The sequence below is a fragment of the Leptosomus discolor genome, chromosome 1, assembly GCF_034619465.1.
Source record: "Leptosomus discolor isolate bLepDis1 chromosome 1, bLepDis1.hap2, whole genome shotgun sequence".
Classification (NCBI taxonomy): domain Eukaryota; kingdom Metazoa; phylum Chordata; class Aves; order Leptosomiformes; family Leptosomidae; genus Leptosomus; species Leptosomus discolor.
The window spans coordinates 190,157,244-190,179,743 of NC_141391.1; the positions used below are offsets into that span (position 1 = coordinate 190,157,244).

Below are 22,500 nucleotides of genomic sequence, written 5' to 3' on the forward strand. Positions count from 1 at the left end.
CTGTCAAATTCTTTCAGTGAGATCAGAACATTTATGAGTCACTGCGGCCCTGCTCTCGGAGCAAATTTCCACGTGGGCCTAATTACAAGACTTTTGTTTTTCTGATGCCAGTAAATCACTGTGTTCTAATGGGTTTAGCCCCTTCACCCCCAACTTCGTTTAACTTTTCCTTATAAAACTCTGGTCTTCTGAGCTGAAAAACCAATCCATTAACCCAGTGATCCAGCCAGGATGTCTGCCTGTTTTTTAAACTTTGAAAAATCGTTTATTTTCAGAAGCCCAACGTTAGTGAAAAACATACCCACCAGCTTAGGCTATGGAGCAGCTCTTAATGCAAGCTTGCAGGTAAAAAAATACTAAATTCTTCTTTCTTTGCACACATTAATTATGTTCTTATCTGTGACATATTTAATTTCCTGTTCTACTTTGGTATAGAGTGACCTATATTTATGTTTATGTGGACCTGATGGTCATTCTAAATAGTTGGGTTTATCATCCAAGTAAGTTGTATTACCTAGCACTGCGAGAAGTGCTAGTTCTTATTCATGCTACTTTTGATGTGAAGAAGCAAGAAGGACACCCTGTGGCAAAATCTGGAACACTCAGTTTTGCTGGCAAATGTTAGATTGATAGAAGCTTTTGCAAATGCATGTGGATATGCATTAATATTTATCCAAGCTGTCATAAATGATTTCACATCATAGTGTTGGGGAACATGGTGCTCATGGCAAAAACTTTAAAGTTTAATTATAATGTATAATTTTTATGCAGAAGAGGCAAATGTCAGGACTTTTTTTATTTTGAGTTAAGTTCTGGTCATTTTTTAAAGTATAGCAGCTGCCTGCATTATAAAGGAGCCATACATTGTGTGGAAGGGCATAGGGGTTAAGTGTAATTCAAAGTCAAAAAATGATGTAAAACTAGGAAGTGCTATGAATATCGGAACATAGTTATTAAAGGAAAATAATGAAACTTATGTAAGAGAAATAGTAAACACTATTACATTCAGAATGTGAAGGTAATTGAAAAATGCACAAAATCCTTCTGACCACCTCTACGACTACCCAAAACGAGCTGCTTTGTGTGTGCACGTTCATACGTGTGTGAACATTTAGAAGTGTTTTGTATATATATAGACTAATAACTTTATTTTTACTCTTCATTTTGCTAGGCTGCACTGGCAGAGAGTAGTTTACCATTGCTTAGTAACCCAGGATTGATAAATAACGCATCCAGTGGCTTACTGCAGGCAGTCCATGAAGATCTCAATGGTTCACTGGATCACATTGACAGTAATGGAAACAGCAGTCCGGGCTGCTCTCCTCAGCCTCACATGTAAGTGCAGTTAGCCTCCTTTTAAGAAAAGAGTCTAAGTCTAAGAAAAAAATGTACTAAAAAGCCTTAGTGTAAGATACAATGTTACGCAGAAGTCCTTTGAAACATGGTAAGTGAAACATCTGGACCTATATGCTTGAAACTAAACATTTATATTCAAACATTTAAATAGGTGAGCCTTTATTTGCTTTGTAGTAAGATTGGTGTAAGCTTTTTTTTTTTTGTTAAAAACCTCTTCAACTTGCCTGCGAACATTGAATGAAATGGGAGGCTGATCTCTGTGGTCATTTTCACAACCTGGTTTGTAAGGTGTAGTCAGAATGTTCATGTTGGAATTGCTTGTAACGTTAACTATGAGTCTCTAAACCATTTATGAACTGTAGTGGAGATATTGCCCATTTATATAAACCGTAAAATGCAAAGTTTAACTGTTGCCCACAGTTTACATAGAAGCCAGTAAAGTGTAACTTTTTGCCTGTCGTATAAATCAGTGTAATTACATATTCAAGTTTAATTACTGGTGCGTCTGTATTGGCAAGGTTTATATGTTATATTTTATGCAAGACTACGATTCCTATTAATATTTAGCAGCTAACTATATCATTAATTACTCTAAAATCTTTCCCCTACCATCTTTTTAATGGAGCTGAGAGAGTGGAAGTATTAAAAATTGATGTATTGTGGATTTCAGAAATGTGTCTGAAGCTTTAGAAATGCCTGGCCTTAATCAGTGGTGTCAAACGTGGCAGTTTCTTGTTTACTAAATAGTAAAACATGTATCTTGGAGGTATTGTTTCCCAGGTTATTTATATAATAATTAGCAGTGTGATATCTAAGTAGACTTAAATTAAGTTTACTGGAGAATGATTTTTAATGTGTATGTACAATTATAGTCTCTTTTTTTTTTCTTCTGCGTTTAAAATAGCTGATCTGATTTGACTTTTTCATTCCATTTTCTCTTTCACATTTTTAATGTTCATTTTAATTTCTAGAGTGGGATATTTATCAGTAACAGTAATTGAGACCAAACTCCCTTTTTACTTACACTCTGGTGTATGGAGAATCCATTTTGATCTGACCTTTTTTAGGGGAAATATTTTGCCAAATTTTTCTTCTTTTGTTTGGAGTGTTACTGTATCTATGAACACATAGAAACGTTTATCGTCACACATTTAATTGTTTTATTGCACATTTATTCTACTTGCCTTTGAAAATAATACACTGTGAACATTCATGTATTTTATCAGGTTCCAAACCATTACTTTTTCAAAATGGAAAAATTTGTCTTTTGGAAGTGTCTTTAGATGTATTAAATAATACAAAAGAAGTAATAAAACTTGAAGTAGAAAGAACATGAATATATGCTCTTGAGAGTAACACTACTCTAAAAGAAGTAAAGTGAGCAATCAGACAAAAGTTTTTATATCCCATGCTTTATGCTATCAACCATGCAGTGGGTAGCTTGAGGCCTTTTACTTTTAGCAGTTCTCCTGAGTATGCTAATGCTCTCTTCCTGTATAAAATGCCAAGACAATAAAACTTTAAAGAGCAAACAAGAGTTAGATCATGTGTGTTAAAAACAGCTACTTTACAGAAAAGAATGACACTTGCTATTAAAGTTGTTCTTTAAGTGTTTGGCAGATCTGTTTACATATTCTATGTACTGTCTGCCATTCCGCTGGATAAACTGAGATGCGTGTGCATATGATTATGTAGATATGGCTACATTTATAGCTGTGTTTATAGCTAAAATACTGCATGTTGTAGGAATTCTTGCCTATAAAAAAGGCAAATAACTTGAGTTTACACCTAACTCAAGATTCAGCCTTCTCTCTCGTTTCTATGATATGTCGTTTGTCAAAACAGGCAGTTTCGGGACTTGACGTGGTGACTCTTTTGAAACTTATGACTACGTGTTGCTCAGTTCTTGATATGTGGAAGCAACAGAATGCACTGAGATACCTCTGGAGAAAGAGCTTATGCTCATTCATCCCTTTCAGCAAATTTACTGCAAGATTACTGGGCTTCTGTGAGACCATGAACTGTCATCCAAAAGATACAGGCTATGACTAGATACCTGCTCACTTGTGAAATTTTTGCTTTTTTCTTGCTGAGGGAGCTGAGAATATGAAAAAGGGAATGAACGCAATCTGCAAGGAAAAGTCAAGGAAGGCAGAGGCTTGTGCAGGAGGCAGGGGACCAAGGAAGAAGAGAGGCCTCTTCCTTGCCTCCATGAGCACATTGACCAGGGTCCCTCGTGTTTGTTAAAGAGCGTTACTTAAGAAAATGAGAAAAGAAAATAGGGAAAGCATGACAGAAGGAAAATAAGTAAGGAATATGGCAAACAGTGAAGAGAAATTTCAAATTTTACATTACCTACACAGATTACGTAATCCCAGGATTTTTCTTTTTAAAAATATATTTTACTGCCACGAGCATCCACTTACTTGTAGCTTCCTGAGACGGTTCACCCAGGAAGTCTGAATGTTTCTCCCCTAGAGAAGTGTTCTTGGGGAGTCATAATTACTGCACTCACCTATAAAGTCAGTGGCTCTGTTAATCTCCGAGTAGATTAAACCTGCATCTCCTGATTCCTAGGAAAGTGTACTAGCCACAACACCAGGAATATGCTGAGCAATTGCGTTGCCTGACATCTTGAAGCTGGCATGTAGCCAGGGGCAATGGAGCGTAGTACTAGGGAAAGAGGCAAAACATTGAGTGCAGTTTAGTGATCAAAGCATTCAGTTGGGAAGGGGCAGAGTATTCATTCTAGACGAGCTTCCAGAGTGAATCATCTGTTTGGTATTAGACCATCAGCAAGAAATGCAGTAAGAGTCCCAGTGACAATGTCAAAGCCAAGCATCTCAGTTAGGCATTTGCTTGTTAGAATTGTACTGAATATTGTTTTAGCAGATAATATACGATAGCAGAACTTTCTTATTTTGGAATGTTCATATTCCTTTTTTTAGCATAGATTTATCTTTTTATAAACACAATGAAATTTGTCTGTTTGTGTGTACAGTAGTCAGTATTTCTGTGCTTTGAGCATGAGAATATTATCAGAGAAGTTGATTTCTGTTATTGTAATACTTAGCTACTCAGTGTCAGAAAGTGGAGAAGTTATTCCAGTTTTTGGATTCGAACCTGGTACTTCACATTTGTTTTCGAAACAGAGTAGTAAGAGCAGTTAGTCATCAACTCATCCATCTGTGGACAGGTATCTAACATAGGTGGGTGAACAAGCTTACTTAGAAAGTAGTCTCTTGTTCATTGACTAGAGAAAGACGATAGCTATATAACTTTGAGTAAGTGTATAACATTTAAATGCTTGTTAAGTGCAGTGAATCCCAGCCAGTGTATTTAGGACAGTTGCACTTTAAAAGATTTACAGGTTTTGCCTTGGGTAATGATATATAGTCTGCTCATTTATTACACTTCTTGAACAGTTACAAATACTGCAGTAAGTTTTAGGTGATCAGTGTAACAACAGCCTGGTAGTTGGGATATCTCCTGTATTAATTGTTGCATAAAGCATCAGAAATTTTATGCTGCGTGCGTCCCAGTTTTCATTCCCACTCTGATGAAAGATGGTGGTTCCATGATCCAGTATGCAGCATATCACCAGTGGGATCTCGCATCCTACGTTTACTTTCTGTGTTTTGACAGTATTAAATCCAATTTCTGTCTTTGATTGGTCTTCTAATCCGATTCACATAGGCTGATGTGGGCACTAAGTGCTCCTTGACATAAATCTTCGCTGAGAAAATCTGTTAATTACTGTGGGCATACATGTTTTGGTAAAAATTCCAATTTCCTCTAATATCAGTTGTAAACAATCAGTGTCATACAATTATCTTTTCATTTAAATCAATACTTAAGACCGATTCTTCCTTCATTTTTTGAACAAGGGCTATTCCAAAATTACTCTGTGTTTTAGCTGGTAAGCAGCAGGTTTCAAAGCGGCAAACACAAGAAAAGGTATTTCATATACAAAAAGTCGTTATTTATGTACAAATAGGTGCTGCTAATCTTGCATAACTGTGCGTGGATTTATATGAATCCATGGAAGCTCCACAATACACACCTTTGGAGTGTAAATGCAGACTTCTGGGGTAAAAAAAAACCCGAAACCACAATACCCATACAAGTGCAGTTGGTTGTGAGAAACTTTGGAACAGCTTTTATCATCCCTGAAGAAACAACAACTTTGACTAAGACATGGAATCATATATAAAGACAATAATGACAGTTTGTGCATTAGGGATAACACACCTTTTTTTAACCTGCATGTCATAGGCAGTATACTGCTGAAGAGTTTTGGAGGGATTTGAAATTCAGTTCCTTCAGAGCCAATAAATTTAGATTCTTGAACATCAGGATGATAATGGAATGAACTTTATGCTATTACTTTTCTTTTCTCTATTATGTGTTCAAGAGATCTCTTACTCTTGGAGATGAAGTATAAAGGATAGAAATCAAGTTCAGCTTTTTCTGGTGTTTGTGCATTTCTACTAGGTTGATTACACTTAAGTGATTATTGCAGCTGGCACAGACCAGGGTGTTGTATCACCAGAACACTTAGTGCGTCTCTTGTCCACATGTTCATATTTTGGCAAATGCGTTATGCGAAATGCCATTTTACTTCATTATATAAACTTGGTGGATAAAAGGTAAAATGTTAATTTGCAGAGCTGTTCTTAGCACTTGAGGAAACAAAAAGAAATTGGTCATTAGAAAACTCAGAAAATTGTAGGCTGAGAAAATGTAGTCTTGCCATAGGAAACAATGGGGTGGTTATGCCATTCTGTTAAAACTCACTGCAGGTCATTTAATAAGGAGTGGGAGGAGTTAGCAAAGGAGATAGGGGAAGCAAATCTCCTACTGATGAGATTTTGTGGAAGGGGGCTGTCATCATGGTTTTCTCCTTGCTCACGCTGTATGAGAGTGTAGACTAAGGACAATGCAACTAATCTCTTAGATACTCAGTTGATTTATGAAAATAATCTCGTTGCTAGCAAGAAATCCAGAATCCTGGAGATAATGGATGTAATTCTAATTCCTAGCATTTTAATTGTTGATTGCTTTTTTAAAAAGTAAATAGAAAACAAAAAATAATTTTTAAGAGTCACTTCTTAAAAAAGTGTATTCATATATTCTCATATATGACTCTTTGTGTTCAGCTATTGTAGTGCTCTACTTTGTAAGACAGGAATTGTTTGAAGCCAAGTGTCAAGACACACATATATCCCATAATCTTTAAAGCTGTTTCTAGAAAATGTTGTGTTAGATTGTTGTGAGAAAGAATAACTTTTGTCCAAACGAACAAGAATAAGAGTCAATCTGACACGAATTAGAAAAATAAGCTTATCCAGTGTAGTCTTCCATTCTGTCTGTGAAAAAGTGTGTTCCAATCATCTGTGGTTTGTCACCTTTTCCTTTGTATTCTGCTGTTGTTCCAAACCCTACTCATTTACGTTTCCCACTCTTGCCCTGACTGGATCATTTCTCTCTGCACTTCTATCTGCATAATCATCAAACTTGGGTGGGGTTTTTTTTTTTCAAACTTTTTTATCTTTAAATTTTATTCCCAGAGGCAAATATGATTATTCTGCTCTAAGATCATTTACTTTTGAGGTGCTTCAGTTTGAAAGCATTCCATTGTCAGGTCGTTCCCATATCTGATTATTCCAGTCCCCCACTGTTAAGCTTTCACACCACTTACAGTAGGTTACCTATCATTCCAGTTTTAATCCCTTTCATTCCCTTGTTTCTTTAACTTCATAATGTTCCAATCCCCTGTCTTTTCCTCTTTCCTTTTTTTTTTTTTTTTTTTTTGTTATCATTGCATTGTCCCATTTCATGATCTCTTTGCATTTACCTTGGAGGCTCGTTCTGTCTAGGAGACTGTTATGATCCAAGTCTCTTGTTCGTTGTATAAGACTTATACATAGTGTATAAGAAAATAAACTCTTGAAACACATCAATTAACAGGGATGTAACAAGCATTATTAAACAGGTGAGAAGCATGTAATTGAGCAGATGAACGTGGTAGCAATTGCAGTATTTCTGGGTATCCTTGATCAAAAATGTTTCACCTAAGCACATGATATTTTAATGCCTATATAATTTAATTTCACAATTTTTTATTCATAAATCTACAATAAGGAAGATAATGGGCAAAGAGACTTTGAGACAACAATTGATTTTTATTTTTATACGAAAAGAGGAACAGCTAGGAAACAGGATCTTAAAGGTTACAGCTTTTGTCTGAGCATGCTCCCATTGAAAGAAGGTCTGTTGTGAAAAAACACAGTGAAATGATTTTGGCTTTGCCTAGCGCTGCAAAACATCTGAAAGTGACATGCAAGTCCAGCAATCCAACATTTTATCGTACTATTTTCTTAACCATTAACATTTTTTTGCCTTTACTGATTATATGGATCATGCGACAGTAAACACTTTTGAGTGATGACTGTGCTGTGCCTCCCTACCTTTTTACAGACCCCCTCACGTGTGGGCACTAATGGAAAAAGTAAGCAGTGATGTTTTGATTAATAGTATTTTCACCATTCTGATTGATACAACTTTTCACTTGAGTATTTTCCTAAATAGTTACAATTTTTTTTTTTATTTGTTTTGCATTACTTTTCAGTCCATTTGTCCTCTACGTTTTGCTTGTGTTCATCAAATTTCTCACCTTTCAAGACTGATGTTCCATTTCTTTATCATTTCCTCTTTAGCTGCTTAAATGTTACATGTTGCTATTTCTTTACATTATTCCAGCCCCAATTGTTGCACTTCAACAGTACATTCCCAATGCTCTTGACAAAAAGATCACTCCAGAGATACGGTACCTTCTGCTGAAAAGTGTCAGATCCCCATAGCATGGCTTGTAGAAGTTGGTAGGTTCCTGTGGGGTTTCGCAGAATCTTTTTGGAAGCTGTCTTGCTGAAAACTTTTTGGTACTGTTGTCATGAATTCTCAGTCTATGGGCAAGATATTTATGCTTGTCACATAACAGGTCTGTATAAGAAGAAGCAGGATCTTGAATATTGTTGCAGATGTTAAAAATGTGTTTGAAGTTGTGCAACTAAGTCTCTTTGCAATGCGGTTGTGTAGCTCTTAAATTTAGTTCATAGGTGATTCCTGGTTTTGTACAATGCAAAAGCTGAGATGATAGTGCCATTAACAGTGTCTTTTTAAAACTGCACATACAGTTATGAATTTTATCCACTTTTGATGGTTGCATTTGGATTTTGAGTAACTGTAATATTATAAGCCAAAATTTTTGAAAGTGGTCTCTAGATATTTATTTGTAAATACACGTGTCCAAAATGTGTTTTTACATTTATGTATTGTGTAAACAGTTAAGTAAAAAGGTACAATTATGTCGAATTGGTAATGTTTATACCAATAGTTTAAATTATGAACCATAAATCCAAGCAAAGATTCATTGAAAAATATAGCACATTATGCTGAGGAAGTGCTATTATTTGACTATTATTTAGTTTTTAGACTTTATAGAAAACTCTTGGCACTTTACACATTTTAAAAGACTAAAAATTTCAATGCATTTTTTTTAAAAAAAGAATTTATAGAAAGATTTAATCTCCGTGTGAAACCCCATGTGTAGGTCACATTAAAGTAATAAATCTCAAGATGACTAAAGATGTGATTATACCTGGTGATGTCCATATACAAAAGCAGTTCACAGTCTTCTGGCAAAGTGCAGTTGGGAAAATGTGCTCTTGACATCTGACAGCAGTCTTATGATTTAGAACAGTGCTGGGAGTGCATATGTGTGGTGCAGACCCTATTGTAGTCTCTGTTAGGGTTATAACTGCAGGTATTCCGGTGGTTTTCTCCAACTAAACAACAATATTAAATGTGTATCTTAAATTAGGACTAACAAATCCAGTAGTCTCCCTCCTTTACCTAGACTTACCAAGCTCATTTGTTCCACTGTACCTGTTAAAAGAGGTTTAATGATGTTGCAGAGCCGTTGTATGATCATGGCCTCTTACGAACCCTTTTCGAAGACTTCTGTAAGCTTCTGATTGAGATGGATAAGAGGAAATGTTTCTTTGATGCAGTATTATGCTGTGATAGTAGTACTTGGGTAATTAGGGACTTCCCCCGACTTGATTTTTATTTTTCTTTATGTTTCCCCTCCTTTTCTTCATTCCTTGCAAATCTCGCATTATCAGACATCACAGCTGAAAAATGTTCTGAGCTTTTATTCTAAGAACACATGAAATAAGAGTCATGTTGTGGGCAACCATATCATACAGTTCCACTCCTAAAATTATCATAGTCCATCTCAAATTTGAAAGCTATTGCAGAACTTCATTCCTTTGATGATTATAAGCCGTATTCGTATTTCCAGACTAACTATATTCCAATTTAGTTTCACTGATATATGTTCTAGCTTACGTAGTCTTTCTTACTCTTCCTTTTCTGTTTCTCAAATGTGTTCTGGAGAGCATGCTATGAACTTGGAATCTTCATTTCGGTAGACCAAACAGGCTCTTTCTGATACAGCAGACTGTCCGTTCTCCTTACCTTTCTAGTAGGCATTCCACAAAACTATGTGGTTTGGATTTATTTTCATGTGCAGGTGTTAACAGTTTTTTGACGCATTCCGATTGTAGTCATATATGTGTTTCTTCCTCATCTCTGTTACTATGGGTTATTTTTTTAGTCCAGTATTCAAGGATGGACTGGGAGCCCTGTTCTGATAAGTGCTCTACAAAGGCAAAACAAAAAGGATTTTCAAATCCCTACCCCAAACTCTTGCAGTCTTTATGTAGTAATTGAATTGTTTCATTTTTGAAAAGCATCTTCAGATGTAGTTTGAATGAAAGCTGTGTATTACTTACGCTGCTGTCCCCATTTAGAATAGCATCTGGCTTTGTTTAGAGAAGTGTTTGACTCAATGCCAGTTGGCGTTAGACCTCATTATAGGGACATTAAACCAAAAAGTAGAGTATGACTGGTAGCAATGAAATACCTTGAGATGAGCACCCATCAAGTAGCATTCTGTTACTATGCATGCTCTGTAATTCATGGCATCATGAAAGAAATATGCTTTTGTATCCATCTAGAGTTGCTGGAATTACAATTTTAAACTTTTTTTTTTATTATTTTGTAGCTAGATATTTACAGATACAGTAACAAACGATGTATTGCACTGTATACATTTCATTCAGCTGGAATACACTGCCCTGTGAAGTAGGAGTCTGCATTAAGCACAGGCCAAAGTACGCGGTTAAGAGGCAGGTTGTGTTAACCTAGGCTCTGTGATATCTCAGCTATCTTCTAATCAGCTTGGTCTACCGACAGACTGTTATTTGTGTTTTCTTGCAGAGGCCATGGAGATATAACATGTTCTTAGACATGTTGCTTTTCACATCTAAATCTTAAATATGTAATAACATAAAAATGGGAAGCATGTTGTTAACGTTGTTAACAGTTTGGTGAAGTGTTCTGAGAAAAGTTAGAACAAGTTTGAAGACTTACATGCGAGAACAATCTTTGATGTAAATGTGAGGTGGTGATGACTGGATGCATTCATTCTTAAGATGCTAGAAGTTGTAGCAGGTCACCAACTGATTGTTGACGAAAGTATGTGGTTGTGAAAGAATACCTAACAGGAATGTTGTACGTAAAAGTAAGCTCTATCCTCCACCCTGTTCTTCTGATTGGCCTTTTCTGAAGACTAAGGAAGGGCTAAAAATACTAGAATTTTATAGAAGAGAAAGAAACTGGGTGGAGAAATGATGACAGTCTTCAGAACGCTGTGCAGAGAACCAATTTGTCCTTGTCCAGGGGGAATGGGACAAGAAATAATTGATTAGTATTTCAGCAAGAAGAGTTAGGATAAAATATAAAATAAAAATTAAAACCTTTCTGACTATAGGACAATTAAGTGCTGATATGTGTACCAATACAGAGAGACAATGGAATCACTGATACTAGAGTCTTCTAAGAACAAATTAGAAGTAGTCAGAAGTGGTTTAGGTATAAATGATCCTACTTTGAGGTAGGGGATCAGGATTAAGAGACTATATGGTCTCTTGAGGTTACTTCCAACCCTATTGTCTTCAATTCTTATGATAAATCTGGAAAAAAATCTTTTTCTGTGGTTCTTCAACCCAGAATACACAGACACTCAAATCTCTAGTATTTTGTCATTTTCCTTTGAATTTTTACCTTAAAAACTTCTGTGCTCTTTCTCCCTAATCCTTTTCTTTGTTTAGCATGTTAACTTTTGACGTTTGAACTAGATACAGTTGACTGACTGAAAGACTTTAGAGGCCTGTGCCCTAAGCTAATTTCTAGTAATTTTTTTTACTTTTTTGTGATTCTGTTACAGAGGAAATACATTTATTTATACACGAAAGGGAGCAAGCCGATGTCAAGGGTGGGAGTTTTTCTTAGAGTCACTGGAATCAGAAAATCTGTGTTAATGTCATCTTCTTAATCAGAACTTGATTCCTAAAACTTTTGATCCTGTAAGAAGGGCTAATTGTGCATGAGTTTGGAGCGTCATTTGAGTTTTAAAGAAAATATGTTGTTAATATGTCAGTTTTCCAGAAAGATCATTTTTTTATCTAGAGTTCAAAGATTTCATCTGATTTTTTGGTAGTAAGTTTTATTAACATTCATAGTTGATAATATATCAATGCAGATAGAGTATCCCTGTTTATCGTCTTGGCATTTTCTTGCCAAGTTTAAGAAAATAAACCAAAAAAACCCCACCTCATGAAGACCTAGTTGATTTAATTATCAGTTTCACAATCTAAGAAAAAAATTTGTATGTTCTCATTACCCATTTTTAATCAACAATATATTTATTGTTGTTGTTAAAGGGAAATTAAATTTTCATGTGTGTATCAACAAATCTGTCAATTTATTCTTGAGAAATTTCTCTGTAAAATGCTCATGTCTTTGTACAAAGCTAAAATAGAGAGAGGGACATGTTTAGCTGTTGGTTTGTAGGGTTTTTTTTTTTTTTAAACATTTTTTCAACTCAGGCTCATTACTATAAAGCTGGAATTCTTCAAAAACTTGTTTTGCAAGTTTTCCTTCTCATTCTGTCCATTTTCAAACTTTGCTTAGAACAGAAGCTGCAAGTTTTAGCTGTCCCTAATTTAAAGTGAACCAGTTTGTGTTTTGATGTGCTTGGGCAGGGCCAAACTGATAGGGCAAGAAGCACCAAACACTATCTCCAGCCACTTTAGGAATAAATGTATTGGTGTATTTTGTAGATAAGCAGCACAAAATCATCCCTGAGTTGGGAAGTGCCTATGGTGTAGAAAGGAAAAAGAAGAGGTTTGCTGCTTATGTCCATGAATTAATGGCTGGCTGGCTTCTGCCGTGAGAGGCTGAATATCTGTTAAAATGTTTTTCTGTAGAGTAATGGCAGATGACATCTCAGAATTATTGAATACTTACATATTTTAATAATAATAAATATTTAATAAACTAAAGAAACACAGCTCATTAGCTGTGTAACTTACTGAGGACTTTAAAAAACTTTTCTTTAGCAGTAGCTCTGTGCCTTTTCATTATTGGAAGAAATTAGTAGTGGGATATATGTAGTGATGAAATTCTCATAAATATGCCATATTAAATTGGGTGACCCTTAAGTATGGGTAAGGTGAAGGTGAACATTTGAGTTTTTCCTATATTTTCATAATTTCCCCATTTCTAGTACATTACTTTTACGCATATCTCCAAGCTGCTACTCCTCTTATGTTGACTTCAGAGGCAGCTAAATTAAATCAATTCAAAGTACTCCTATAATTTTTAATGTTTCTTCCTACAGATATGTTTATCATGGCATAGGTCACTTCAGTTACTGCTTTCTGGATTCTCATTTTTGAGACGAGTGAGTAGTAGCTAAAAGGTAGTCAAGTACATTGAACATGGGAGTTTACATGAGGGCCTGCTATAAATACATAATCGTGTTTATTGTTACTGCACTGTCATTATTCTCTCCTAGTAAGTCTATATGCTGCTTTTTGATTTCTTAAGCAGAGGTACCATTGAAGGATTCGTAATAACATATTTCCAAAGTGGTTACAATAGAGAGATGTATATGAGTAGTTTATTTTCCTTCTTTTATTTGTCAACAGTACATTGATCTGCCATGGATTGTCACCTGTGTTATTTTTTTCACGGTTAGCTTTACATATGACTAATCTAAATATATTGTGTTGTTACCTCTGTTTATATCATCTTCTGTGGTATTCATAATTATATTCAGAATAGACATAAAATGCAGGATCTTAAAGAATTCTCACTGTGAACCTACCTCCCTGTTGTGAAATGATCTTTTGTTCTTCCTTCATCATCTAACTAGTTTTATTACTGGTAAATCTTTGCATCTAATTTTAGTATGGCTTAGATTTTTGAAGTTTCTCGATGGAATTTGTTATTCCACCCCATTTGTCTAGTAGAAAAATACGTGGTTCACTATGTGTGTCACCTTTGCTAATTCCCCCTTCTCCCCAAGCATTGTCAGCTGTATTGCGTATTTCACTTATATCTTCTGCTGTGAATAAACTTCACAAGTGAAATCATGGTGCTAATGAAGTCAAGAGGAATTTTGCCGTTGACTTAAATGAGATCTGGATTTTATCCTAGGAAACCATTTGTCTTCATGTCTTTGGCTTTCACTCATTTCTTATTCTGCCTTCAGTCACTCCTAATCACTCTTAGTCTCCATCTGATATTTCTTGTGACTGCTTACAGGCCCATTTTTCAACTTCAGTTTGTTAATTTTTTTTTTTTTTTTTTCCCAAATAAGACAAGGAGTTCTCCCAGATCTAAAATCTTTTTATTAGATCTTTGAAAATTTGTACAGTCTTAGTAGTCTACAACATTAGCAAGATTGCTAATGGTGAAACCTGGAACCTTTTTATCTTTTTCCCCCCTCCTTTTGCCCCCCTCCTTTTGCCCCCCTCCTTTTGCCCCCCTCCTTTTGCCCCCCTCCTTTTGCCCCCCTCCTTTTGCCCCCCTCCTTTTGCCCCCCTCCTTTTGCCCCCCTCCTTTTGCCCCCTCCTTTTGCCCCCTCCTTTTGCCCCCTCCTTTTGCCCCCTCCTTTTTTCCTTCCCTTTTCCACTTTTTGGCATTAAACTGCCTTCTTAAACCTTTGTACCTCCTCTTCAGACACCTTATATAACTTGTGGCATACACTTGTCTTTAAAATAGCCCTATGTGTTTGCTTAGTTCAGATTTTCAGATAACAATGGGTATCTACCTGCAGTCCCCCTCCCCTCTGATGTTAGAGATACATATGCACTCAGAAAAGCTTTCCTCTGCCATGTTCATTCCAGATATTCACATCCAATTAGTAATTGTTCTTGCCTTTTACTCCGGTCTCCATTTGTAATACCTGGGTGTTCTCTGGTTTTTCTTGGCATATGACTGTGCTGGAACCTGTCCTGATTAACATCTCTGTTGGTGTCCTGGAGGATGGACCTCTTTCTCATCAGGTTTGCAGATGGCGTCAAATTAGGAGGAACAGTCAATATGCATAAGGGTAGCATAGCTATTCAGAGGACCTGTATGGGCTGAAGGACTGAGCCAAGAGGAACATTATGAAATGCCATGCCCTGCACTAAGAAAAGAAGATCCCCTTGCAGTGGTGCACACTAGGATGGCCTGGCTGGGGAGCTGCTTTGCTGGGAAGGCCCTGGGGATATTTACAGAGAGTGAACGGAGCATGAGCCAGCAGCGTGCCCTGGCAGCTAAGAAGGTCAATAGTGTCCTGGGCTGTATTAAGTACAGCAGAGGGCCAAGAGACTGAGGGAAATGATTATTCGCCCTGCTTCTCAGCACTCATTAGACCACACCTGGATCTGTGTCCAGTTTTGGTACCTCAAGTATAAAAAAAATAGAGCGATAAACGGCAACAAGTTCAGCAAAAGCCTACCAAAATAGTCAGAAGCAGAAGCAATTGCCCTATGAGGAGAGGCTGAGGGATCTGAGTTTGATCAGCTTGGAGAAAAGGCAGCTTTGAGGGGACCTGACCCTCAGTACCTACAGGGAGATTAGCAAGAAGACAGAGCCAGGCTCCTCACTGTGGTGGCAGGCTGAGAGACAGTAGGAATAAGTTAAATTGAGAGATTCAGTCTGGGTATAAAGAGAACTCTTGTCTTCATGAGTACAGTCAGGCAGTGAGTGGGTCAGTTTCCAAAGAAGATACAGGTAAAAAAGATATAGATGCAAAGATATAGACTATATCCTTAGAGCTTTTTTACAACCCAACCAGGTAGAACCATGAGCAACCTGGTCTGACCTTGTAGCTATGCCTTCTTTGGGCAGGAGGTTGACCTAGAGATCCTCTGAGGCCCCTTTGACCTGAATTACCCTGTGATTCTAGAGTATGTTTCCATAAAGTCAAAACAATGAGAGAGTGAGCAGAAGCAACCTAGCTTTTTAGCAGCCAAGCTCAAGGAAAAGATGCTCTGGATTTTGTTTTACAGATACCAGCGAAGTCATGTCAGGTACTCACTGAAGGCATGGATCTTACAAACAGCAACAACTGAGTTTACATCTTTTTAAGGTATCACAAAAGAAAAGTTGTGTTTGCAAGAACAGTTTTGTGCAGTTGGTAATGATGGGGTTTGTGATGTCGTAGCTTCACTCTCTCCTTAGTAAAATGAGGTAGCACACCTTCAGCTACCTGACAAGGATATATTACAATGGGATCTTCCTCCCTTTTTGCTTGAAGCTGGATATTTGCATATAGGCATTATTTTATCTAGAAATAATAGCACTTCTTCAGCACTTCGGTATATGTGAAAAATGCATGGGGGAAGTGATTCCTGATGTTCAAGGAAAATTAATAATGGATTCTGTGACAGTTGTAGCATTACTGAATTTGTATTTAATTACTCGTCTAATAATCTTTCTTCCCTTTCTCAATATTTGGATTAGTATCTCCTTAAATGGCTGTACATAGTCACGTCAATAAACAGTTCACTTCTACTGAAGAGAAATAATAAACTTTTTGTAATAGTGTGAAATTGTAAAGAGACAAAGTAATAGAATTAGCAATCTTGAAAATACTGTAGGATTTGAGGATTTGTCTCCATTTGCCTACTAAAGCATAAATAAAATTCTAGATCTGAAACAGTGGATTGGAAAGGAGAGCTTTTCTTTTTAAACTGCTATAGGATATCCTGTAGCACTAGAGTTGTACTGTCAAGATGAGATACAGCTCTTCCTGAGGAAATACTAGTCCAAATCTACTAGGAAAAAAAAAAATAGGAAAAACCAAACAGGTCAATTACTAGATGTGTGATATAGTGATTATCATTTTACCAAATAATATTTGGTGAAAAATATTCTTGTAGAAAAGTGTAACAAAAGTCACAGCTTTAAAAATATTAGGTCAGACAGAAATAGAAGTTGCAAATAATATGTATTTAAAGAGGTTAAACTAGGAAAATATTTTATATAAAGTTAGATGTCAACACAGAGAAGTCTTTAGAAAGCTGAGATATTCCAGATAAAGATAAAGATTAAAAATTTTCTTCAAACACTAAAATAAGAAATGTACGTAAGGAATTCGTTTGGCCACAGTATTCTTTGTGCTTTAGTAGCTTACCTTGTTGACTTGGACTCAAAAATTTTCTGACTTCCACAGTTTGAAGAATTCTTTTTAATATCTTCTCCCAAAGTATACACAGAACACTTTTTATAGCTGAATAAAAATTGCATTTGTAGTTCAGGATGCCTATAGCATGAAAGAAAGAATTGAGGGCAGTGTGAGTAATAAGTAAAAATGTAAATAAAAGTTGCAGGTGTATAACATTAAAAGTTATACTGGAAATGTGGAGTTCTATAAAAGATACTGTGTTGCACAAATATAACATGTTCTGTTTTGTTTTTTTTTTCATATATTGAAGCATAATCAATGCCATGGAAGTAAAGATAGTGGAGAAATAGTACAGCTGGAAGAATATCTGCAGACTAACCAATTGGTATCGAAGATTTAATGTTTGTGGGCTTAAGACTGTACAGAATTGTGAGGAAGAACGGGTCAAACTGAACATCTTTTGGTTTGGGATATGGTTCAAGTTGTTTGGGAGCCACCTAATTTATTTTTATTTAACTTTTAAAAATCTTCATTCTTTAACAGGCAAACAAAATCTTAAAAGAAATAATCAACATAGATTGTCATACCACATATGGTATAGAAATTGATTGGTCCCAAATATTCCTTTGCGAAAACTTTCTTCAGCTTAGTTGCAGAAAATTCACCTTTATATACTTCTACATGAAGTCACTAGGAAAGCTAATGAGTCAATAGTATCAAAATTGAAGTCTCATAGGAAATAGGCCTGGGAGGGACTTGAAGACATGATCTAATTTACTGCCCTTTGTGCCATTGAATACCAAAGTAAAAAACTCCCTAGTGTTACTAGGTGCCTAAGTCACCATAGCAATACAAAATACTTCCAGCTGCAACCCAGCAAAAAAAATCGCCCTTTCATGATTTTAGACTGATTATTGTAACCCTGTGTGGAATAAAAATGCACTGAAAGATCTAAAAAATATTACATGACTTGCTGCAAACCGTACACTTGACTACAAAGTTCACAGTAAGCATGTTGACCTAGGCATCTTTACTCTCTCAACATCTACCACCTCTTCAATACAAAGCCAAGAGAAAAGCCTTTTCAGTGCCAGTCATTACATTGACTTACCTGTCTAAGAGACTGCATCTGTCTCAATCATGACATCCCACAGCAGTTTCCCATAAATGATTTTAGCAGAACATGAAAGATTTTGGATATGGGCAACAATGTTTAGGGGACCCAGATCTAAACCATGGAATTTGTTCCACTGAGAGTCCTGGAGGGGTTGTGGCACTTCCCCAGTGGCTTTCAGAATTAAACACTAAACCCCCTACATTTAATTTTTTTTTTTCTTTTTTAATTACACAAATGAGAAATGAACTATTTCTTTTTTTCCTTCCATGGAATTGGATGAAAGAAATATAGGGAAACTTAGTTTTGTTAAGTCTCAGGTTTGGAAGAAGGGAAGGGTCTCTATAGTAACTCAGTGCTGATGGTTATAATAGGCTCTGTCTTACTTTGTATTTTTTCAAAAAAAAAGTTGTATTTTCTATTCAAAGCCTGGAATGAGTACTCTTTCTACTAACCAAATCAAAACCTTGTTTATTGTAATTATTTATATTTTGTTGTCCTGCTTTCTCACTGCTGTTTTGCTAGATTTGGTATCCCCTTACATTAAAGCTGATGTGACGTGAAACCTCTGTAGAAAACATGCTATCTATAATTGAGAATTTTGTATCAGGTATCTTTTCTCCTTGTTGACACGAGCTCAACTCAATTTAATTAAGAAATCATGTACTTGGTTATAGGATCTGGTTCTTTTTCTTGTCAGCAACAGCACACGTTCTAGTGTTTAAAAGTTGAATGTAACATTTGTTTTGTTGCTGTTGCCTAGATTTTAGCAGGATTTTAGTAGCTATTATACTAAACAAGTTTTCCCAAGGCAGGATCAGGCTTATCTTTGTGCAAAAGTCAGAAGACACATTCACCTTGTATCAGATAAGTTATTGTAGGCTTTGGGAATTTGGCTTCATCTCTAAATATTTGGAAGTTACTTTGTACATTCCTTCCTAGTATATATTTATCCCTCAGCTGCCTGTCCTGTTATCTTTCTTTTTGCTTTGAAGCCTCAAAGCTCTTCTCCAGAAGCCTGCAAACAAGTCTTCATGAGGCCTCTGTAAGTGTCCAGCAACTGTTACCTGTCTCCCAGCACCTGGCAGTTGTTCCAGATAATTGTTATAAACGATGTCTTTAAGGTTATAGTATACATTTGAGAACATGAGAACGTGAAATTGTAGTTTGCCAGTTGCAGCAGTGGGGGGAAAAATCTCAATGTAAAGCATGCGGAAGAGTGTATGTTTGAGGCAGACAGAGACAGAGAACCTTCATGTTCTGTGGTCTATGAGCAATGAAGAAGTAATGTATTGAGATGAGCAGGCAGCTCTGCAAGTTATTAGAATTCTTCTTTGATATTACAAAGGTGTCTCACAGAGTTGCATTTTGAAAGTGCTGGGGTACAAGGAAAATTTTCTTTTATAACCGTAGATCCACTAATTATAAAGAAGGTGATCCATGGAAATAAGTATGTTTATTTTTGCTGCTGCTGCAGGCATCTCCTCACCTCCTGTTTATTAAACTGCATTGTTAGTCCTGAGCTCAGGTAGAGGTGTAGTTTGCCAGCACTTCTTCAATAGGAGACAGCCATTTTGATGAGGACATTTGGACATGATGTGGTAATAATACTTGCTGAAAGATGACTTCATCATCCCTTTATTCTACCAAAGAGTTAGCAGTGGCTGAACTAACTTCCCACAGATATGTATCTAACCTCTTCGTAAAGGCCCCCAAGGTTGGGGACTTTAACGCTCCCCAAGCAACCTGATCCAGTGCTTCACTGTCTGTATTAATTTTTAACTCCAGCATCTCACCTGTTGCTCTTTCTATAACCCAAGACATCCTTCTTTCAGCCTTTCTTCATGTAATAGTTTTTTCTAAACCTCTACCTGGATTCTCTCAAGTTGCCACATATTTGAAATCTCATCATCTTCACCCATCTGCTTGCATTACCTCCCAGTTTGTTGGCATCTGTGAAGTTAATAACCATGGTCTCTATTCTATCTTCTATGTCATTAATAAAAAATACTGACTAGTTCTGAATGCAGGATTGGTCCATCAAGGAACCATACTAATCTTCATTAAATACAGATTCCAATTATGTAGTAGATAAGTAAGTTTTGATCAGAAGTCACTAAGCTGTGACCTGTTGTTAGGATTTATTTCGATAGCATGGTTATTAATAAAAAGACATGGCATATATAAATATTTCTTCAGAATTTATGTTTAAATACTCAGCACTTCACATGGGAATTTGTCCTCAGTACATTGCTCCCATTGTATAATAAAATGGTAGTGTAGAATTTTGCAAATAAATATATTTAAATATATCTGTCTGTTGAAACTCGCACACATACATATTTTCATATTAGCTACATACAAATACCAACCTGAGCATTTTGCTTTCTATGTAGAATAAATATCTTGGGATATATCATACTATGCTGAAAGACTTCAATATAAGAATGTACTCAGCAATTTAAAAGATGAGTGTTTAAATCTTATTTTGCTTATGAAAAAGAAAAAAAAAGAAGGTTTTTGGGTTTTGTATATATTTTGTATAGTTGCTTCATTCTCAGAACATACGTAAAGATCTTTGACATCTCTAACCAACATGCCTCAAGTTTGCCTTTCAACCTTTGTTTTGAAAAAACAGCCTCTACAGTTGAGAGAAATGTTCGTTTCAAGAGCCTGCGTGTTACTCCTTGTGCTTACATTTCCAGAAAGAGGTATTTGTGTATGGCAGTGTTTTCTAGGAGCTTAAGCTGCTGGCAGAAAAGCCTATGAAATTTATTTTTGCGTGGACAACTAACTGCTTAATTTTGGTCTTGATTTACTGTTGATCTGGAAGAAAGTATAGTTGACAAAAATGAAAATTTTGTATCCTGATTAGTCTTCTAAGCTATTAATTCTTCCACAGATTAGTCATCAAAATAATCTTTGAACTGTCCTTGCAAAATAGGTCCTCAATACTAAAAAATTACAGCACAAGAGGAACTAGTATCTAATGTGTAGTGCATTTTTAATAGATGTTTCTTGTTATCCTCCCTGTTTTTACAGTGGCTGGACTCCAGTCACAGAAATGTAATAAAAACAACCTGGACAACACCCTTAAAGGAGTGGAACTCTTGTGCTAAAAAACCAAAAATTTCTGTAGCCAGAATTTTTCAAGCATGGAAAGGAAAGCATAGCAATGAATCATAGAATGCTTTGGGATAGCAGGGGTGTTTAAAGATCATCTAGTCCAAACCACCTGCCATGGGAAGGGATATCCTTCATTAAATTAGGTTGCTGAAAGCCCGGTCCAACCTGACATTAAACACTTCCAATGGTGGGGCATCCACAACTTCTCTGCGCAACTTGTTCCAGTGTCTCCCCACCCTCGTTGTAAAAGATTTCTTCCTTATGTCCAATCTCAACCTACCCTTCTCAAGTTTAACAATGTTGCACATTGTTCTGTACCTACAGGTCTTGGTAAAAAGTCTCCATTAATTATTGAAAGGTCACAATAAGTCTCTCCAGAGCCTTCTCTTCTCCAGGCTGAACAATCCCAACTCTCTCAGCCTGTCTTCATAGGAGAGGTGTTCCATCCCTCTTTGACTATTTTTGTGGCCCTTCCCTGGATCCACCCTAACAAACAGGCCCATGTCTGTCTTGTACTGGGGACCTCGTGGCTGGATACAGTACTCTGGTCAGGATCTTATGAGAGCAGGGTAGAGCGGGAGACTCACCCCCCTCTACCTGCTGGCCACGCTGCTTTTATGCAGCCGGGGATATGATTGGCTTTCTGGGTGGCAAGTGCTCATGTCCAATTCTTTATCCACTAGCATCCCCAGGTCCTTCTCAGCAGGGCTGCTCTCAATCCCTTCATCCCCAACCCTGTACTGATATTGGGGATTGCTGATATTGGGTACAGGACCTCATACTTATTGAGCTTCATGAGGTTCATGTGGATCTGCTCCTCAAGCCTGTCAAGGTCCCCGTGGATGGCCTTCCTTCTCTCCGCCTAATCAGTGGCATCACACAGCTTGATGTCATCTGCAAACTTACTGAGAATGCACTCAATCCCACTGGCTGTGTCATTGATGAAAATATTAAACAGAATTGCAGAACTGGTCCAAGTACGAACCCTTGAGGGGCACCCCAGATGGGGGAATGTGCTCGGTATACCACTGCACAAAATCCAGTTTACTGGGAGCAACATAGGGGACAGAATATTGTAATAATAGTGTTACAGCATCTGGAAGTGAATAATATGGTACTATATCATGATTAAAAACATTGTAGACTTTAATCAGAAACTTAGTCGCTTCCAATTCTGAAGAAAATATCTGAAATTTGAAGCTTAAATGAAGTTCATAAGTTTTCTTTAACACTTACAAATGTTTGAAAAAAGATACTAAGTAAAAAAACCCAATGTTATCAAAGGTCCCCTAAGATCTCAAGGCACACAATT

The 22,500-nt window shown here is 36.6% G+C and overlaps 1 protein-coding gene across 13 annotated transcripts in view; it reads left to right on the forward strand.

Annotated features, from left to right (window-relative positions):
• Positions 1 to 22,500, forward strand: part of FOXP2 (forkhead box P2) — a 189,257-nt gene that overhangs the window by 161,949 nt on the left and 4,808 nt on the right. For all 13 annotated transcript variants that reach the window (XM_086472965.1, XM_086472995.1, XM_086472902.1 and 10 more), the window contains 2 exons: positions 276 to 345; positions 1,172 to 1,335. In XM_086472965.1, the coding sequence (XP_086329091.1) occupies positions 276 to 345; positions 1,172 to 1,335 (234 nt within the window). The remainder of the gene's footprint in view (positions 1 to 275; positions 346 to 1,171; positions 1,336 to 22,500) is intronic.